The sequence below is a fragment of the Peromyscus eremicus genome, chromosome 4 (assembly GCF_949786415.1).
Source record: "Peromyscus eremicus chromosome 4, PerEre_H2_v1, whole genome shotgun sequence".
NCBI lineage: Eukaryota > Metazoa > Chordata > Mammalia > Rodentia > Cricetidae > Peromyscus > Peromyscus eremicus.
The window spans coordinates 64,225,570-64,248,250 of NC_081419.1; the positions used below are offsets into that span (position 1 = coordinate 64,225,570).

General features: G+C 35.0%; 2 protein-coding genes across 2 annotated transcripts; both read right to left on the bottom strand.

Annotated features, from left to right (window-relative positions):
- Window positions 1-11,558: 11,558 nt before the first annotated feature.
- Window positions 11,559-12,503, bottom strand: LOC131907783 (olfactory receptor 5D14-like). The gene has a single exon (XM_059258876.1). It carries the CDS (start codon window positions 12,501-12,503, stop codon window positions 11,559-11,561), a length of 945 nt encoding a protein of 314 aa, XP_059114859.1.
- Window positions 12,504-18,809: 6,306 nt separating this feature from the next.
- Window positions 18,810-19,790, bottom strand: LOC131907784 (olfactory receptor 5D13-like). The gene has a single exon (XM_059258877.1). It carries the CDS (start codon window positions 19,788-19,790, stop codon window positions 18,810-18,812), a length of 981 nt encoding a protein of 326 aa, XP_059114860.1.
- Between the last annotated feature and the right edge of the window lie 2,891 nt (window positions 19,791-22,681).

Sequence of the window (22,681 nt, forward strand, 5' to 3'; positions counted from 1 at the left end):
ACACTCAGATTAAAAGTAGGAGTTAAAATTTTTAAAAGTACTTTTTTAAAAATGAAGCAAAATCATGTTCCTATTGCAAAAAAAGTCAGAGTATGCACTGAAAAAAATTACAGAAAGTTAAATGGTTTCAGAAGGGGAACGGAACTGGGGGATGTGAGCGTGCAGCAAATATGATCAAAATATAATATATGGAATTCTCAAAGGATTCTTGACTTACCAGATGTTCATAATATCTTGGTTAATTTTTCAAAGGAACTCACATTTTCTGTTTATTTAGATAATGGAGCTTGTGTCTTTATTACTATTTAATTTATTAAATACCTGGTGAGGATTTCTGTCTTTTGAAAAAAGATAAATAAACTCTTTCTTGTTGTATTAATTTTATTCTTTGTAATCTTAATCAATACCCTCCTTTTTAATGTTTTGATTAGTTGACAATGTTTATTTATCTGAGAATTTGTCCTTGAATTATATTCAAAATCTTATAAAAATGATAATCCCAAGTTCTCACAGCTATTCTTTTTTCCCGCCTAAGGCAACATCTTTCATAGGATTCTTAAGGTACTTACCTAGGCCAGGGACCCTAAAGCGAAGCTTCACAGAAACAATGCACCCTGAGACTCTGGCTCATTCACATTTTTTTAAAGAATATTATCCTCAGAAATACTGAATTTGCATTGATATTAACATCTAGAATTTAGAAACTAACTTGCCAAGGACAAAGGCAGGGCCTTTCCTTTTAGAGAGTGGCAGCTGGATTCTTGTATTTATTGTTACAACCTTAGAGATACGTACCTTTAGAGACTATTGCTAAATTCTCTTGAGATCATAAATTAAACAATTATAATTAATCACTTCAATATGACATAATTGTGGAAGCAAATTACATCATAATTGGGGACAATTCATAAGAATAATGTACTATGAACATTGATATATATGTATATAATTGATATATGTATATTATGTACACATAAATAACTCACATATTTTCCACAGCCAAAGAATGACTTCCTAAGGGTTCTTCTATTATGAGATATGACATATTGTAGAACTCAACAGTATTACACAGTATTTTAATCTTTTTACCAGGCATGATGCTCTCTTTCCATAGGATGCTGACTATATCTAGGGTAGATGAATATCCCAGGTCACTATGGTTCTCAGGTCATTGTGGATCTCAGGTCATTATGGTTCATTAAAGATGAAAGAAAACTTTATAAATGTAAACCTCAAATAAAGAAAAGATTTAGTTCCTGTTTTCTTCATAGTAGATGTTTCCTTTCTCAATAATGACTCTACTGAGCCATTCAATTAATCTTAAGCCCTTTTGTTTCTCACAAAATTAGCATTTTGGGGGATATGGTCTCTCATGCTTCAGTGCTTAGAACCCAGCCCATCTTCTATGGAGCCCATGAAACTGAAGGTACTGCTCTACATGGTGTAGACATTACTGAAAATAGTTGAAACATGGGTCTTAAATTTATTTTCATTGTACTTATTGTATAGTTTGTTTCACCTTGCAGAATAAAATGTGCACAAAAGCATGAATTTCATTGTTTAGTTCATCAATATCTTCAAAGTTCCAGCATGAATTACTATGCCATAAATATTTATTGAATGTTGAATACAACTTTTCATGTTACTGGAATAAAACAAAATTCATAAATTATTAAGATTTTGGTTGTTTCTTCATGAAATGGCAATTTAATATCGATATATCATGTGCCAATTAAAAGTATCCATTTAAACATAAACAAAATTACTCTATACTACTAATTTTCTTTGTGTTGTCAAGTCGTGGGCTTTTTAAGAATGAAGTACATCTGCTAAAACTACTTACAAATGTAAACCATCATCTTAATTACTCCCTTTAGAAAATTGTAAAAATGTTTCCATCTAATTTTATCATGCTTTTTTATTGGGCAAACTATTTTGAAAGTTGGTTATGTAATATACTCTTGATAAGGAATTATTACAGACATATATTCAATGTATCTGAGTTTTCTACTTATATGAGCATCATTATTAATTACAGATTACTGTAAGTGTATGAATCAACAATTAGAAATATAAAAGTTGCCAAATATTGATTTCCAGTGGAGAAATTCAGGATAATGAGTTAAATATAAGAGGAAGACACATAAATATTCATGTACTTACTCCTTTATTACACAATCATCTGTGACAGTTTCATCATGATTACTACACTATATTTAATAGAACACAGGGAGGAAAAATCTCTTTATTGATCAAATCTGTATATACAAGATGATTTTTAAAAGTAAACATAGAATTATATTCTGAGAATGCTGTAAGGGATGTCACTACAAATGTTATTTTTAGAAAAGAAGTCAGACAAGGCCATAGTATATTACATTTATGAAGTAAGAAATGACTTATTCAAATAATTATAAAATGTGTTGCTTTTTTTTGCAATGTACAAGCACATTTGTTCTAAAATACTTTCATAGTGCTGGAAGGTTTTACATGACTACTAAGGAAGAAGAGATGTCAGTGGTATTGTACAGCACCATACTCTGCGCCCTACAATACTGATCTGCCAGGAAAGTGTGCTCACTGGTGCAATAATGGAAGGGTGGCTATGGGAGTAACTATTTCCAGTTGGATGTTAACTCAGCTGTGCATGCATGAATAGTACAATAAAACTTTTCAAAAGCTGGTGAATGGTGAGATTATAGGCCCTTGTGGGGAGTCTACTGGTTACAATAAATGATCAATGTTGTAAAACTGCCTTCTAAAAATTTATGTTTATACACATAATTTGTTGTGCTCTTAACCTTGCTCAAATAATTGGTAGTTATAGCAGCAAAATCAAAGAAAATCACTTTTCTGTTGGGATTTAGCAACTGGTAGGTTTTTCATTTCCTGCCCAATGAATCCTTTGCCCTTTATTTTATATTAATTTAACTCAGTGAGCTATTAATAATTTTTAAAGATATGAATTTTTGATGGATAAAGTTTGATAAGCTCTGTAGGAATTAAAAGGAGGTAGCAGAGAACAGATACTATCCAAACACATTTTGTACATGCAAAAAATGTACACAGAAGCTATGTGTTGTAGTCTGATTATCCTTTGCTTTCCATCTAGTATTTACTTATGAGTGAGTACATGCCATGTTTGTCTTTCTGTGTTACCTCACTCAGGATGATATTTTCTAGTTCCATACATTTGCCTGCAAATTTCATGGGGTCATTGTTTTTTACTGCTGAGTAGTACTCCATCGTGTATATGTACTTCATTTTCTTTATCCATTCTTTAGTTGAGGGGCATCTAGGTTGTTTCCAGGTTCTGACTATTATGAACAATGGTGCTATAAACAAGTATCTTTATGATATGATTGAGTATTCCTTGGGTATATGCCCGAGTGCTATAATTGGTTCTTAAGGTAGACTGATTCTCAATTTTCTGAGAAACTGTCATACTTATTTCCAAAGTGGCTGTATAAGTTTTCACTCCCACCCTCAGTGGAGGAGTGTTTATCTTGCTCCATGTCTTCTCCAACAAGACCCTAAGAGGGATACATGGTTTTCCCTGGGAAGGGGAAATAGATGAGATCTCCATGAGTAAACTGGGAGTGAGGGGGGCCAATAGAGGGTAGAGGATGGGCGATGAGAACATAAGGGAATGGAATGGTCAAGCTGGAACAGAGACGGAGTGGGAGAGCAATGAAAGAGATATCTTGATAGAGAGAGACATGATAGGGATAGAAAGAAACCTGGTGCTACAGAATTTCCCAGGAATCCTCAAAGATAACCCCAGATTAGACTAGTAGCAATAGTGGAGAGGGTACCTGAACTAGCCTACCCTGGTAATCAGATTGGTAAAAACTATAACTGTCATCATAGAGCCTTCATCCAGTAACTGACGGAAGCAGTTTAGAGATCCACAGCCAAACACTAGGCTGAGCTCTAGGAATCTAGTCGAAGAGAGGGAAGAATGATTGTATGAGCAAGGGGTATCAAGAACAACTTGGGGAAATTTACAGAGACAATCGAATCAAGCTAGTGGGAACTCATGAACTTTAGAGCAACACCTGTGAAGCCTGCATGAGACTGGACTAGGACCTCTGCATAAGCAAGACCCTTGTGTAGGTTGTTCTGTTTAAGGGGCCCCTGGCAGTTGGATCAGGATCTATCCCTGGTGCATGAGCTGGCTTATTTTGAGTCCATTACCTATGGTGGAACACCTTGCACAGCCTTGATGCAGGGGTGGGCTTGGGCTTGCCTCAACTGAATGTACCAGGCTTTGTCGACTCCCCATGGGAGAACTTACCATTTCAGGGGAGGGGATGGGGTAGATTATGGGAAAAGACTGGGGGACAGGAGGAGAGAAGAGAGAGGCATCTGTGGTTGGTGTTTAAAATGAATAAAAAATCCAGGCTGAGCTCTAGGAGTCCAGTCAATGAGAAAGAAGAGGGATTCTATGAGCAAGGGACATCAATATCATGATGAGGAAATGTACAGAGACAACAAAACCAAACCAGTGGCAACTCATGAACTGTGGATCAATAGCTGTGGATCACCCACTGGACTGGACTAGGCGCTCTGCATAGGCGAGACAGTTGTTTAGCTTGAACTGTTTAAGGGGCCCCCTAGCAATGGGATCTATCCCTGGTGCATGAGTTGGCTTTTTGGGGACCAGTGTCTGTGGTGGGACACCTTACACAGCTTTGGTGCAGGGGGAGAGCTTGGACCTGCCTCAACTGAATGTACCAGGCTCTGCTAACTCCTCATGGGAGACCTTGCCTTGGAGGAGGTGGGAATGGGGGGTGGGTTGGGGGTAAGGCTGGGGGAGAGAAGAGAGAGGAGAGGGGGATCTTTGGTTGGTATGTAAAATGAACAGGAAATTCCTTAATAATGATTAAAAAATTTCTTAATAAAAATAAAAGCTCAGAGAATAAATATTATATTTTTAAAAAAGTTTACCTGCTATGAAGGCTAGCAACTTTGCACTATGCAAGTGTATTATGTACTTTCTAATGACATTTGCAAGAATATTACAAGAATAGTAGTAGGTAACATTAGCTTTGGTAAAAATAAATAATGAAAATCTATGTGGATGTATCTATACCCATTTTAAACCAGTTTTTATGGTACTAGTAAGTCGGTATTACTTAATATTATAAAACTATGGAACAATATTTTTAAAGTTTAAGTTAATTTATTTTTAGTTCAGTTTATTCCTTGACAATTTTCTACATTTACCTATTGAGTTTTGGTCATTTCTTCCCCATTTCACCCTGTCTCATTACTCCTTTTATGCTAAAACCTTTCTTCTTACTGCACTTTCTTAAGAAAGTACAAATAGAGGTTAGAGAGGTGGTTTAGCAGTTATGAGCACTTAACTGCTCTTCCAGAAAACTTGGGTTCCTTTCCCAGCACCTACATGGCAGCTCTCAACTGTCTGTTACCAGAGGATCCAATGTCTTCTTCTGACTGCTGAGTACTCCAGGGATGCACATGATGTACATACATATCCAATAAAATAAATAAATCTCAAAAAAAGAAATTATATGTAAATACATTCTGATTTATTGAAAACAAATCTGTAATGACAAAAACAGCAGAAAAAAACTTAATGTTATTATATATCTTTATTTAAGTATTCCATTGAAATGTCTTTGATAATATGTTCAAGATAGCAAGCTTTAAATCAAATGAGCATATGAATTATTCTCAGACACTAGTGTTTTCACTTTCCAGTGTATTTTTCATCCAAACAATTCTGTGATCGGCCTGTAACATCAGAATGTCAAGAATTTACTTTGTTCAGAAAACTCAGGGCATTCATAATGACTAGTTCCTGATTTTTGATCCCATTAATTTGGGTCATTGAAAATAATACCGTGTTTTTATATTTCTTTCTCAAAATTCATTTGTTAATTGTACTACCATTCATGGTTCATGAAAAGTGTAAATTTTTTTTTTTTTAACTCAAGATAGGGCTTCTCATTTTAGGCCTGTCTGTCTGCCCTGAAACTGAATCAGTAGCCCAGAGTCCTTGAACTCTGAGATCTGTGCCTATCTCTGCCTCTGGAGTACTGAGATTAAAGGTATGCACCTCTACCATCTGGCTAAAAGTGTAAACACTTGAAAAATGAAAATTATTTTAACACTTGATATAAATTGCACTTAATAAAAGCATCATTCTTAGTTTCATTAAATATCTAATCTAAGTTTAAATTTCTGTTCTGTCCCCCAGACATCTTTTCCCCCCACCCATGTTTGACTTGATCAAGAATCAAGCAAGCTCAACTAGTAACTGTGTTTTCTGCATTTTCTAACAGGTTTGTACATGAGATCAGATGTGTGTTTTGGGGCAAATTTGGGGATGGAGAGGATAGAACATTTGTAGCTCATTCATACTTGGGATCTGTCTTGCTGATTTATTTGGTATTGGTTTGGCCATTGAAACTGTCATTTATAAGAGATAATGAGATAAATTTTTTTTTTTTTTTTTTTGGTTTTTCGAGACAGGGTTTCTCTGTGTAGCTTTGCGCCTTTCCTGGAACTCACTTGGTAGCCCAGGCTGGCCTCGAACTCACAGAGATCCGCCTGGCTCTGCCTCCCGAGTGCTGGGATTAAAGGCGTGCACCACCACCGCCCGGCTGAGATAAAATATTTTAAAATTTGAGTTAATTTCTAAATTTCTGTTTGACAAGAGTTCTTCACAACTGGCTTTATCAGTCACCACCAACTGGAGGCAAATGGAAATTAGTATTTCATGATCCATTCTGATCTGTTTATTCAGGTACTGCTAAGACTGCTTATTTTATTTTCCAATTATTCATCAATCTGTTATCAAATGATTTTAATACACACAGAGATTATTATTACCATTTATTATTTGAAATTCAAAATTTTCTTTCTAATTTGGTTCTATACTATGTGTACTCACTGCTTCTGAACTTCATATTCTCATTCACTATTATCAATTAAAAGGGAAAATACAAATATTTGTGTTCCTTATTTTCATAACAATGATCAGCACACAAAAACATTTAGTAGTAACAAGAGGTTTATTTATTCATACCTTTATTTAGCATGTTTATGTGAAATAAAGTTGAACATATTGTGCCTTTAAATCAGCTACAGTGAATATTCATCTTTATACAAATTTCTATCTGAAAGCTAAATAAAGCCATTTAAAATATCTCTTTTATCTCTTTGATATTTTGTTACTAGCTATTTGGCTTTAAACTAACCAAGATTCATCTTTAATCATCTAGACTTGAACATCAGTCATTATCCCAAGGACTCTGAGTTCTGTTTCAGAGGAAAACATTGTCTGTTGTGGAATAAACTTTTCGTACACTGTGAAGAAGTGTCACTCTGGTTTAATAAAAAGATAAATGGCCAATAGCTAGGCAGGATTTTCAGGTCAGAGAGAACACAGGGAAGAAGAAGGACAGAGTTGCTAGGAGACTCCAGGACTCAGAGGAAGCAACATGGGCAGTGCAGTGTGATAAAGCCATGAGGAAGAAAGCAAATTAATAGAAACGAGTTAATTGAAGCTTTAAGAGTTAGTTAAAAATAGGCCTAGTCTATTAGCTGAGCTCTCATAATAATAAGCTTCCAAGTCATTTATTTGGGAGCTGGCTAGTGGAACTGAAAAAGACTACTAACAGTGGTAATTTACAGAATATTTTGATATTAAAGTCATTCATTTCTACTTTTTAATTGATACTTATTCTTGGGGACATTTGCTTTTCAAAGAAATTCCTAAATCAAGTTGAGATTAAATTATTTGATTAAATTCTCCAAGTTTTGAATCCTAACTCTTCTCTCATATTCTTGAAACTCTGGATTATAATTATTTATTTATTTACATATTTCATGAAATGTTATTTCATATCTTCTTTCTTGCTTTTTGAATTATAATTTCCACTATTTGACATATTCGTTAATACTACAATCTGTCTTCCAAATCTTGTTTTCACTCATTTAAGAATGCAACTGATGTCTCCTTGAGAATTGGCTCAGTTGTTATGAACAGTTTTTTCCCATAGGACCTGAGGTAAGGTCCCAGATCTTATATAATGCTTCACAATCATATGTAATTTCTGTCCGTTTCCCCCAGCACCAAGAATACACATGGTACACAGGCAAGTAACACACTTGTACACATACAATAAAATAGCAAAATAAATATTTTTAAATGCACCTGGAAACACAAAACCAATATTTAAACATTTTCATATTTCATTATTCCTTGATAGTAAACAAATGTTACACATTTATTTATTTTTATTTCTTTTTTAAAATATTTTTATTAAGAGATTTTCTACTCATTTTACGTACCAACCACATATTCCCCTGTCCTCCCTCCTCCTGCCCCCCCCAGCTTTCCCCTCCAACCCACCCCCCATTTATTGAATTCCATCTACCTTGTTGCTATTACACATTATGCTAGTAGATTTTTATCTGTAAATTGTTACTTTGGCCTGGGATTAATTCATAGGATTGTGATTTTTGAATGTAAGAGTTCCAATATGAATTCAAATAGTGTAATGTAAATAGTAGATCTTGTTATCTCACTGACAGAATGCATAAAAATATCAGTTTCTTTACCACTTCACCTAATGCTGTTGTCTTAGTTATTTTTCTATTTCAATGATAAAAGACTATGACCACAGTAACTTAGAAAAGAAAGTGTTTATTGGGGTTGCATGGTATTAGAAGGTTAGAGTTCATGACCATCATGGTGAGAAACATGACAGCAGAGAGACAAGCATGGTAGTAGAGGGTAGCTGAGAGCTCACATTTGATCCACAAGCAGGAAGCAGAGAGAGAGAGAGGGAGAGAAAGAGAGAGAGAGAGAGAGAGAGAGAGAGAGAGAGAGAGAGAGAGAGACAGACAGACAGACAGACAGAGAGAGACAGAGACAGAGACAGAGAGAGAGAGACAGAGAGACAGAGAGACAGAGAGACAGAGACAGAGACAGAGACAGACAGAGACAGAGACAGAGACAGAGATAGAGACACAGAGACAGAGAAACTAGAATTTGTATAGGCTTTTGAAACCTCAAAGCTCACTCCCAGTTGCACACCTCCTCCAGCGAAACCACACCCCATAATTCTTCCTCAACAGTTCCACTAACTGAGCACTAAATATTCAAACATATGGGCCTATGAGTGCCATTACGCCAGGACCACAGCTGTGTCAATAAACTTTTGGTTTCCTACCTTTCTTACAGATAAGAAATGATAATAGAGATCAGTTTTTACTCCATTTTTGTTAGGAGAAAAAAATCTTTTTAAAAGGTTATTGTAGTTTTCATACAAACTAAGTATATCTTATATCAGTTTTTCTATGTAAGTGACATTTTCTCAGTATTAATTATCTATCTTAATTTTCAAGGACATTTGCTGTTTACATGAAATTTAAAGCTTAAGCTTTAGAAGTCATTCTTTGTTTTTGTTTTTGTTTTTGATTGGAAAAAGAGAAATTGCTATTGATCTCAAAAGCGAAGAACATAAATAAGTATATTAAATAATTCCATAATCACAAATTCAGCAAAGAAACTGAAATGGATGAATTAAAAATGGAAAGACACAAAACACATTAAAAATGCATTCTGAATCTTCTTGTATCTGCAAACATTCTAGAAACAAAAAATATAGTATTTTAGTCATGTTTTGGGACCATTACATTGTTGCAACAATGAAAAAATTTTAATTGAACAAAATTATAGACAAGGCTAAATACTTATCTAAAGACAGCATAGCTGAGGCACTACTTGACAATCAATATAATTTTACAGGCAATATAACATAAACAGATTAAATAAGAAAGGAAATGAAGTAACAGTCAGTGAAAGGAAATCACATTAATAAAGAGTAGGATCAATTCATGATTAAAAACTCTCAAAAAAATGAAGACAAGATCCAAAGTCCTGTATCCTAATAACAGACATCTACAAGGAAAATTAATTGCCATTTAGATGAATGTGATGAACAGGATGCTATTTCCCTATGGCAAAGAACAGGGCAGAAAGGACCATTTTCACCACTGTTGTGTAACATTTTTTAAAAGTTTTAGCAATTACAATAAATTTAAGAGAAATAAAATGCTTAGATGGAAAAAAAACTATTTCACTTTACCAGACGTTATTTGTATAAGAAATCCAAACACATTAAGAAACTGGATATTTTCATAGTCTCACAGTATCTTTCTAACCAAACCTTTAGTAACTGTGATCATTTTAAAATGTTTTTTCAAAGTCATGTAATATTTTTCTCTATAGGAGGTACAGCCTCACTAGAGTCCAACTCAGTGTGGATATCATCTAGTATAAATTGTACCTAATATCAGAGAAACCTTAAGGCAGCCTTAAATAAGATATCAATGCTCGCATTATCCTTGATGAGCCAATGTTGTAAAGGTGAATTTATCTTGTGTGGTAGCAGAAATGGCTTTTCATCAGTCAGTTAAAACACAAGCTGTCTTACTTGTGTCTCCCAAATTCATATGTTGAATCTTTTTGGGAAATAAATAAAAATATTATATAAAATATTTTCTTTGTATGGCTATTTCTTCTAAAGTGATGATATTTTTATAAATAGAAATGTTATAATTTATGCTAATTTCTATAGCATTGCCTTATTATTCAAATTCACTTTAATTCATGGGAATTTTACCACCAGATATTTATGTTTGTTCACTAATTCATATAAAGTATGAAATATAAATATTGAAATATGATCTTAAATATTTCTGCCTAAAATTTTCTTCCTTTATCATTGTATGAATTACTATAAATTATGCTCCTACATATTAGACAGCTGATTATTCTGTGAGTGAAACATTTTGCCCAATAACATCCAAGTGCTAACTAGAAATAATAAAACTGATTCATATATTTTTCCTTTATGAAACACAGAATTAATGTCTGGGACCTCTAACACTTAGTGTCTAACAATTGCTTTTTATAAAAGGAGTAGATACTCAATTTGTAGAGTTAAGCTTTTAAGTCATGTCTCCCAAGTCTTCAATTCCTTAGATGTTTGTGTCATTTTCTACAAAAATGTAATTATCATTTTGATGCCAGCCTCTCAACAAAAGGTGACTATAGAGTTCAGTGTTCTCTATATGAACTCCTTGTAGGACACGATCTATTGTTACTTACTTGTGTTTTAATAATGTAGTGTAGTAATGTCTTTCTTAACAATGACAGCATTTCTGTGTATTCTAGAGCCAGAAGCTTATTGTGGAGCATGCGACAAAACCAGACAAGTTTTCTGCCTAAGTTACAATCATTCTTTCAGAAATATATCCTCCATACAATGCAGCCTGCGATGCTTTAAATGTTTTATTTTTTTTTTGTTATTATTATAGGGTTCAAATAAATGTTGTTCACCAAAATATTTTGTACTTCCTCCAAATAGTAAACATCTTTGGCTTAATCTACTGAGCTGAATTTATCAATCTGTGCTTCATCACAATCTATAGAATTCATGCAAATATGTACCATAGAAGCTAGAAACAGCCATTGTTCTAATTTTATATTATTATTGAACACACCTTAAGAGGGTTCACGGAAGGGGGACCTTTGTGCCCACTAATTTCTGGACAGCCTCCTTAACATCCTTGTTTCTCAGACTGTAGATTAGAGGGTTCAGCATGGGGTTGACAACTGTGTAAAAGATAGATGCCACTTTGACCACCTGCCGGGAGTTTTTGGAGTTGGGTATACAATACAGGGAAAGTATGGTTCCATGAAATATGGTGATGGCAGTCAGGTGGGAAGCACAGGTAGAGAAGGCTTTGCGACGTCCACTAGTAGATTTGATTTTTAATACCGTCACAAAAATGAACACGTAAGATGTGAGGATGATCAGTAGTGTACTCACTTCATTGAAGGTCGCAAAACAAAAGAGTAGCAGGCTGGGGATGTGTATATCAGAACAAGAGACAGCAATGAGGGCAGTGTATTCACAGAAAAAGTGATTGATGACATTAAATCCTGAAAACTTGAGCTGGAGAGCATAGCAGAGGAGAATCAAGGTGGCAAATGTGCCCCAGAGATATGATCCGGTTACGAGCAGGATGCACAGCCTCTGTGACATGGCCACAGTATACAGCAAGGGATTACAGATAGCCACAAAGCGATCATAGGCCATCACTGCCAGCAAGTAGGACTCAGTCACAACAGCCACACAGGACAAGAAGTACTGCAACATACAGCTGAAGTAGAGGATAGTTTTATCAGCCAGGACCAAGTTCTCAAGCAGCTTGGGAGTGATGATGGTTGAGTAGCAGAAATCAACAAAAGAAAGGTGGCTGAGGAAGAAGTACATGGGAGTGTGCAACTTGGGGTCTATATTAATAAGCACTATCATCCCAAGGTTTCCCACCACAGTGATGATATACATAAAAAGAAAGACCAGGAATAGGGGAATCTGAAGCTCAGGGTAGTCTGTGAAGCCCAAAAGGGCAAAGATAATCTCCACACTCACATTTCTTTCAGTTGGCACCATAACTCCTATCAGTGAGCAACCGAGGCAGAAGAGTCTCCTGTTTAATTCAAAATTATGTGAGAAATGTCAAATAATTCTCAAAGAACAACAAACAAATGCCACTATAGTTTGATTATTTACTCAAATCTAACGTTGAGACTTTTTTTTTAAATTCTAACAAATAAAAGATTAGAGAAATCTAAGAGAAAAGATATAGTGATACCATTTGGCCATCTTTTGTATTATAGTATCACTGAGGCCTGGGTAGACTCAGAAGTTTAATGCTTTCATTATTAGTGGATTGCCAAAGGCTGAGGCAAAATATCTGTATATGTATACACCTCTCTCCTGAATATTATTGTCTGTGCATTAATTACTTTACATAGAAAGAAAGATCAAAGAGCCTCTTAGTTGCAATGCCAGGAGAATATTATTTTCACAGTAGTGAAAGAAATCTGAATAAACTTACTTGCTACAGAGAAAGAGTCACCATGATCCTGGTGTTTTTGTGGATGGAGCACAGCAGAAAGAAAGACTGTATATATTTACCTCCTAACTCTGGGGACCAAAACTCTAGAGAAAATCTAAGAAAATATTCAATATAGGCCTCAGAGCAGACAATTAAGATGAATCCATATCTTGTTTTGATGAATCTTTAATAGTGACACTTTCCTTGAAATGACATAGAAATTACTGTGTTACAATGTTCACTCTTAAGCTTTGTTAATATATAATTAAGACATCCTTAGCAAATGACATTAAAATAATGCCCAGACAATGCCTCATCTACTATTAAGCTCAGTAGATCTCTTTGGAATTGGGGAAGAATATATAGCAATTTTAGGCAACTAACTCAATCATTTTTGTGAGACAATCCAAAAGGTTATATATTTTGTCTGAAAAAAAAAAGCATAATAAAACTGTCTGACTTGTCCAGTGTACAATGCAAGCCACCATTCCATTTGGGCTCTATGACCCAGCACTCATGACATTTCCTAAGGAGCATTTGGTAGATAGAACTTGTTCAGAGCAATGAGTACACCACACAACAATTTATTGAGTAGATCTTCATTATTTTCAAGGAACACAATAAAAACTCTCTGAAGATAACTTTTAATTTTAAATTTTTCAGTCAAGCATTTTTTTCCTTTATTGAAAATAGCATTTTCCCTTATATAATATATCATGATTATGGCTTCCCCTCCATCTACTACTCCAATTTCCTATCTACCTCCCCTGCCATCCAGATCCACCCCTCTCTTTCTCTCATTAAAAAACAAAATGGCTTCTAAGGGATAAAAATAAAATATAAGATAAAACAAAAACTACTACATTGGAATAGTATAAAACAAACAAACAGAGAAAAAGATCCCAAGAGAAAGCACAAGAAAGAGATATAGACAAAGAGGTCCACTCATTCACACATTCAGGAATCCCATAATAGAAGTAAACTGGAAAGCATAATATATATGCAAAGACCTGTAAGTCAGAAAAAGAGAATATGAAATAAATGAAATAAAGTAAAATCAAAATTAAGATAAAAAAATAAAGCCTTGGCATGATAATATGAGACAAGGAAACTCCAAAGATTCCCTTAAGTCCAATTTCTGTTGGCTATCTACTGCTGAGCATGTCGCCTGTACTTAAAAGTATTTTGTTTCACTAGTGAGACTCCCTTGGAGAAACTGAAATTTTCTTTTGTAAGTGGTTATCAATTGGAAATAGTTTCTGGGTTAGGGTTGAGGGCATTTTCCCTTTCTCTTTCCTTCCTCTAAACCACCCAATATACCTTTCCTGTTGCCTTTCAACTTCATGGCCTCTTTTCCATTATTGTTACATGCATATTCATATAATTTTAAGCATATATATTCCTAAAAACTACTTATTCAGTCTATATACTATTACCTGTATGTATGAGGGTTTTGTACTAAGCTGCTGCCCAGTATCAACCACTCATTTCAGTGCTAAAATGTCAGACACTGCACAGACCAGTTGGTATTGAAGATCATACCATTTGGTCAAGCCATTCTATGGCACTTTAGCATATCTTACTATGGCTGAGTGACTGCTACTAGCCAATTGCTACCTGCTTTCTCATTATGAACTGGTGTTGACTACCCATTCAATATGGGAAATTAGGCATACCCATAAATCACTACATTAGAATAAATTATCAATGCTCACATTTTATTATCTTGCTTTATATATTCCTTTCTTCTTCCTGAACTCAGAGCTCTCTTTTATTCTTGGTGGTAATTTGAATACGGAACAAAACAACAGAGCCCATTTTCATGTGACTTCTCATGACTGATTGAGACAACGCAAAAGTAGAGAGCAGCAGAATTAGAGTCCTACTGTGCAGTGGTCCTGAAAAACACCAATGAACATTCAGTTTTCTAGTGCTCTGTAATAGGAATTCCCACCCATGCCCCCACAGTCATGCATGCCTGGTGGGACACTTAGTCATTTCCGGATCATACGTGCTGCGTGACCCATGACCCTGTGACTGCATGGTTGCATAAAGTGCACAGTGCAACCATGTGAGCCATGCGTATGAGTGGAATAGCCACATGGGCCTGTGTGCACAGGTGCTGCTTGGCCTTTAAAAGCCAGCCCCCATGTTCCCCTGCCCCCTTCACACACGTGTCCTTTCAGCAGGCCTGATTACTTCTATCCTTTTCTCCTCATCTTAATAAAACTCTTATTAGTGGATTCTGTCATGTTTTGTGACTTTTCCTCTCAGGGTAAGAGTGCCGCTAAAAACCAACACTCTGTACAAATATGAATGTAACAATAACTAAGAAAAATGTGGTCCTGCATTTGAAAGGGAGTAAGACGGGGTATATGGAGGAGAAGTGATGCAATCATATTGTATCTCAAAAATAAAAGAAATAATAAAAAGTATGTCTGGTACATTGGGATTACCTTTTAATCTAAATCTTCAGACAAGGTCAATAGCAATGATATAGACAAATGGAATATTATCCTCAAAATACACTATGTACTTATAACCTACAAACAGTATTTAACTACATATCTCCAGTGGTTTATAAGACCCAGAAGTTATGCAGTTACAGCAAAGGTTGGAGATCCTCATCCCATTTTTGCCATTATTTATTTGGTAAGAATTTTTGTAAACTATGCATTGTAGTAGGTTAAGACCCTTATCTCCCAAAGGCATAATCCTTCCCCTGTGGAACACAGTCCTAATGGTGATTAGAATTTATGTACATTAACTTCTTATCATCAACTCTCTCTCTCACATAGGAAATAAGAAGATTCAGAAGTGGAAGTACCTAGATGCCCTATACAGCCTATATGCTCTTTCTTTAAACTCTACTCAGAAGCGTGTGTGAGCCTTCTTGAGAAAATTCCATGTTGCAGCTAATCAGCCCTACAACCCTACTAGGTTAGTATCAACAGGAGCTTTGGCTCTAATGTCTACATATCTGTTGTAAAGTAATGGAGCCCAAGTGAAACCACTGAGCCAGTAAAGAATTCATAGATTAGGGCAGAATTGAATTGGTTTTAGGTACTTTCTCATCAAAAAGTCAAAATAAATATGTTAAAATTATGATTATAAAAATATGATTATAAAATCAAATTGTAATGTCATAATTAAAGGAAATTCAGACCCCTATACTTTCAGTTGAGTTTGTGGCTGCAGCTATAACACTTGTAATGGGTAACAGGTGCATATTTATGTGGGCTTGGACATATAGAGCCAAAGTATAAATCATTATGAAAATAAGGTACACAAACTACTTGTCATTACCAAATTATAGGAAACTAAGGTACATTTTTTTCAAAATTCAGATGAACAAATGTCTTTTCCCTTTAGTTATCTATGTTAACCTAAAAATACAAATATGAGATTTTTGAGGTCCTGTAAGTATACGGTTATCATTAATATATTTCATTATATTAATGATTTACAATTCTGGTGACAGAAATTATGAATAAAATGTATTCAGTCCTAAAAATTTATTATCTTTTCCTATCTTTTAAAATACCATTATTTAGCATGTAAAGTCATTGGTAAGTATTGTAGACATCAACAATTAACAGGATGTGAGTTTAACTTTTTAATATTTTTTGTTACAGCCTTGTTCCAGCACTGTGGGACCTGCATTATTAGTCTCTCACAGGGACAATCACAAATTCAGAATCATATTGTATGATCACCATCATTGACACATTTGCATACTTGCCAACTGCGGAACCAATATTTTCATCAGAACCTTTAAAGGTAAGAGACTTTTGAGGCACCTCATATATTAGTTAGAGATTTAATACGATCCCAGTCAAAAACCCCAGAACCATTCTTCATAGAAATAGAAGAAAAATCAGAAATCATATGGAAACACATAGATGATGGAGATCCATTCTTTAATAAGCAAATTATAGTCCTTTTCTGAATCTCAATAGGACCATTAGGATAATTACATGGAAGGGCAATTACATCTCATCAGTCCAACTCTCAAAGGCACAGTAACACAGCTATTATGAGGAAGTTAACAAAATATAATCCACATGAATGCTTATGTACAATACAGAATATGTATGTATTGTGCAATATACACCATTTAATATATGTGTGTATGTATTCCTCATATCTCAAAAACATGATCACAGATTAAATATAGTATAATAATACCATATATTATGCATAATCATTTTCACTAAATAAAAAAATCACAAAATCACTTCTATCTCTGCACTGTTTCTTGAATTCTTTCTTGCTAGGTTTAGAAAATTGGGCATAAATTTAAGGAAGACAGAACAACACTCATCTATTTGCTTTGAACTATGATACCATTTTCATGAATGAAAATAATGTAGTGGTATTTACTACACCCATAACCTTGGGCTATAGGGCCTGAAAGAGGTGATGCTTCCTGCCCTTGTACAAGGCCTCTTTTTTTTTTTAACGTGGTCTTTTATAAGGAGTTGGAAAAGGGTCACATGTCCTTTTTCCTGCTCCTGCCTGCAAGGTGGATTTGCTCCCAGTCAGATCAGAGGACTTCAGCTGTGTACTCCACTCTGTATTTGTGAGTGTATTTCCTCAATTTATATCTTAATAAATTCTGTTACCCATTTAATAGACTTATGTGGATTGATTGTAATAAAATAACATTCAAAAGAAGAGAAGCAAAGTTATTACAAAAATTTCATGATTGTACAACAAAGATTTTAACAACTGAGAAATTTCCCTTTATCTTATCTTCATTTCCTTCATGACATAATTTTTAAATAATAAAACTTTACCCCCAATTTTAATGTAGATTAAATTGATCTCATTCATTGTTTGATGGGCTGTTATTTTGCATTTTATCAAAAAATATGCACCCCAAATTTTAAAATACTCTATCCCTTATGCTAATATTTTCTGCTTTTTGTGTATACAATCATCTATTACATTCAAGTTTTTTTTTCTCTCTTTTTTCTTTTCTTTTTTTTTTTGTTTTTCGAGACAGGGTTTCTTTGTGTAGCTTTGGAGCCTGTCCTGGAACTCACTCTGTAGCCCAGGCTGGCCTCAAACTCACAGAGATCTGCCTGGCTCTGCCTCCCGAGTGCTGGGGTTAAAGGCGTGTGCCTCCACCACTGCCTAGCTCTATTCAAGTTTATATTGGTGTATAATATAAAATAAAATTCAAGTCCTTTTTTATGTAGTTACAATTCTCCTATTGTTATTAATGAAACAAATTATATTGTCTCAATAGCGTTATAATGAATTATTTTAAACTTTAAAGAGAAGAAATGTGTGAGTTTATTCCACAGTTCTGTTACTTAAGTATCCCAATGCCATTTTTATTCAAATATTTTTGCAACAAAATTGGACATAAATTTAGGGAACACAAAACAACAATACTCTAACATCTATTTGCTTTCTAATTATGATATAGTTTTCATGAATGAATATAACCTGCCCATTTGACACAGCAGGGAAGAAAGTGATTACAAAACACTCAAATAGAAGCACTTCGTAAAGCTATCTTAGAAGAGCGATTTCTTAAGTACAACTTTGATGAGCCCATGATAAATTTACACATCATTGATAAACTGAATCCATTTATTTTGAAAATACACACATAAAATTTTAGTTTAGATTATAAAATAACTAAAATAATGGACAAATATTAGAACAGAGTTTCAAGATTTATTATTTTCAATTTCCATGTGTTTACAAGACAGTACCTTAAATTTTAATATACTAAAAAATTAACCATCACAAAAAGTCTCCAGAGACATAGCAATTGGTAGAATACTAATTTATTTTAATCATAAATTGCACTGCAGGAATGATATATTGTATAGTACAATAAATCAAATTTTAGAAATAAAATAACACATGTAAGAAATGGGGTGACAATGAGACTTGGTGAGGACTAATTTTCTGATTGTCTCTTTCACGACTTTGTTCCTCAGGCTGTAGATCAGGGGGTTCAGCATGGGAATCACCACAGTGTAAAACACAGAAGCTACTTTAACAATGAGCCAGGAAGCTTTAGGTTTATGAACACAGTAGAGGAAGAGGATGGTACCGTGGAAGATAGTGATGGTAGTCAGGTGGGAGGCACAGGTAGAGAATGTTTTCTGACGCCCACTAGCAGAAGGAATCTGTATAACTGAGGTGAAAATGAACACATATGATGTCAGAATAATCAGCAGGCTGCTGACCTCATTGAAAACAGCAATAATAAAACATAGTATCTGGCTGATGTAGGGGTCTGAGCAGGAGACAGACACAATCACAGAGTGGTCGCAGATAAAGTTATTGATGATGCTAGATTCACAATAGGATAGTGCAAGAAGGAAATATGTGAGTGTCAGGGAACACACTATGCCCCATGTATAAGATCCAGCCACCAGAAAGGTGCACAGCTGGGGAGACATAATAGCAGTATAGAGCAGGGGTTTACAAACTGCCACGAAGCGGTCGTAAGCCATTGCTGCCAACATAAAGGTCTCCGCTACACCAAAAATGCAGGCACAAGAAAACTGCAAGATACAGCCATAGAAAGAGATGGTTCTATCCTCCACAACCAAGTTCTCCAAGAGTTTAGGTGTGACTACAGTGGAATAACAGAAATCAACAAAGGACAAGTGGCTGAGGAAGAAGTACATGACGGTGTGAAGTTTGGGGTTTGTGTGGATGAGTATCATCATCCCCACATTCCCAACCACTGTTATGGTGTAGATGAGCAAGAAGAGCAGGAAGAGTGGGACCTGTAGCTCTGGGTAGTCAGAAAAGCCCATGAGAATAAACGTCCGTATGTTGCTTTGATTTCCTTTCATTGACCTCATGATGCCTGTTGGGATAAAAAGAAAACCATTCATGTATAATAGACAGAAAAGAAAGGAAAAAACAGAAAATGAAGAGATACATTGCATTTCTACAGAGACTGATCAGAACATTATTTCCCATACCCAGTTTCCCAATTGTGACAATTTTAAATATTTAGTTTTTGAGATTATAATATATATGTATATACAAACATATATAGTATATTATTTTTAGACATTTTTAGAAAGGACATTTTCTAGCTCCACCATCAAATTTCTTTTTTTTTAAATTTTGAAATAATTTAATTACAATGTTTCTCCTTTCCTTTTCTTCCCTCCAAACTCTCCCATATACCCCGCTCCACTTTTCTTCAAATCCATGGCTTTTTTTTTCCACTAGTTGTTATTGCATGTCTATAAGTATGTACATATATTATACATACATATTCCAAAATACAACTTGATGAATCTACATATTGTTACTTGTACACATACTCTCTGGGCTGACTGTTTGGTATTGGACAACTTTCTGAATCAAAAACTTAGAATGCTTTACATTCTTCCATTCTTTCCAGGTTCTGGCAACTAAACTAAGCTCATAGGAACTCACAAACTATAGACAGACAGCTGTGTAGGTTGGTCTGTTTGGTAGGCCCCTGGCAGTGGGATCAGGATCTATCCCTGGTGCGTGAGCTGGCTTTTGGGAGCCCATTCCCTATGGTGGGACTCCTTGCTCAGCCTTGAAGCAGGGGGAAGGGCATGGTCTTACCTCAACTGAATGTACCAGGCTTTGCTGACTCCCCATGGGAGGCTTTACTCTTTCAGAGGAGGGGATAGGGGGTGAGCTGGGGATGGGGAAGACTGGAGGAGGGATGGGGGGGGCTGCGGTTAGTATGTAAAATGAATTTAAAAAAATTTCTTAAAAAAAAAAAACTTAGGATGTGTCGCTCCCTTTGTAGGTTTTATAAAAACTATAGGAGATTTTGGAGTATGTAAAACTGTTAGCAGAAGCAGCACAGAAATGTGTAGTCCTCTATTTACAATTCAATATCTGCTGCATTACTAGTGTAGAACTGAAAATTGAATTTATGGAACAAATAATTATGACAAGTAGAAGCCAGAGAGGCAGAACTAATATGCAAAATACCTTTCTTGGCTTGAAGAATAATAATAAGTACCAAAGAGTTTGTTTTAAATTGCAAATATAGTGGATAATTGTTTTGATGTGTTCTTGGAGTCTGTTTGCCAATATTTTATTGAGTATTTTTGCCAACCTTATGGAGAAATTTTCTTTCTTCCTTTCTTCTTTTTCTTTCTTTTTTGGTTTTAGACGCAAGATTCTTGCTGTCTCCTAGAACTCACTACTTACTTTGTACACCAGATGGGCCTTGAACTCACAAACATCTGCCTGCCTCTGCCTCCCAAGGGCTGGGATTAAAGGCTTGTACTACCACGCTTGGTGGAGGAATTTTCTTCTGTCTGTCTGTCTGTCTGTCTATCTATCTATCCATCCATCCATCTATTTATTTTACATCCTCACCACAGTTTCCTCTCCACCCTTCCCTTAAACTATTCCTCCTCTGTTTATGTTCAGAGAGGGTCAGATCTCCCATAGGTATCAATAAAACATGGCATACCAACCTGATATGTGGAGAAATTTTCTTAATTGAGGTTCTTGCCTATCAGAAGACTTTAGCTTGTGTCAAATTGACATAAAACTGTCCAGCACAGAAAGATAATTAAATGTAGACATAAACAGAGAATAGAAACATCTTAAAATGAACAATATAGAACAAAGTGTACTCTGTGGTACATTAAACAATCGTATGATGAAAATCTCCCATTTTCTTAGTCAAAAATAAATAACCTTTCCTGATACTGAGGTAAGCTTCAGGAATGAATGTGATTGAAAACACCAAGACAAAATTAAATACTGTAACATGAAGGACGATGAATGAAGATACATACAGAAGGCTGAAGCAGAAATACATCTCTGTTTCTGTCTCTCTGTCTCTCAATCTTCTAAGCTTTATTTTGGAATAAGTTCTGGTTGTGTGCTTAATCCCATGATTATTATTGCAGTAACTCAGCACATTCACATAAGGTATAAGCAACTTCAGGCATTGAGAATCTATCAGGACTACATTGTTCCCGATAATTTATAGGACAGGATTAACACAGCTTAAACATCAAGTGCTGTTTACTGTGCTCTGATACATCACTGTACCATCCAATCTGAGTATACCAATGGTATCTTCTACAGTGGTAGCCATACTTATGTTAGTCTAGTAACAAAAAGTTACTCAGAAAATACTTAGTATCTTATGCCTAGAACTTTCAATAAATTTGTAAAGAACAATAAACTAGAATTAAGTTTATGATTAAATTGAATCTAGCCTAGTTGAATACAATATCAGCAAATATGCCACTTGCTTTCTGTGATTATTATCTCTATAGTTATATTTCAGTATTTCTAGTTTCTGTAATATAAAAAGGTAAATTTGATAAACATTCCCTGTTAATAAAAAGTCAGTGTCACCAGCTACACACCAAGAACTATTTAGTTTTCAGTGTATTCCATATGAGCTGCCCACATGTTCCTACCTGAATTTTAAGATAAGAAAGTGAAATACACTCACCTGAGGCCTGATGCTCTTGATTAACTATCAGGGAATTTCTTAAGGTTAATGAATCTCAGAGTCTTTAATTTACAATCATCAATATACAATTTAAATAGTAACTAGAGGCTCTTAACAGAACTGGAATAGCATGGAAATGCCAGGAAAATGAGATTTTATTTCCAGGATGTAAGAAATGTCAGAATATAGAGAAAAACTTGAAAGCTGTGTTTACAACACAAAGTGTGCTGAAGCCTGAGTCTTATGTACATCACCCTGATTGGAGATGATTGT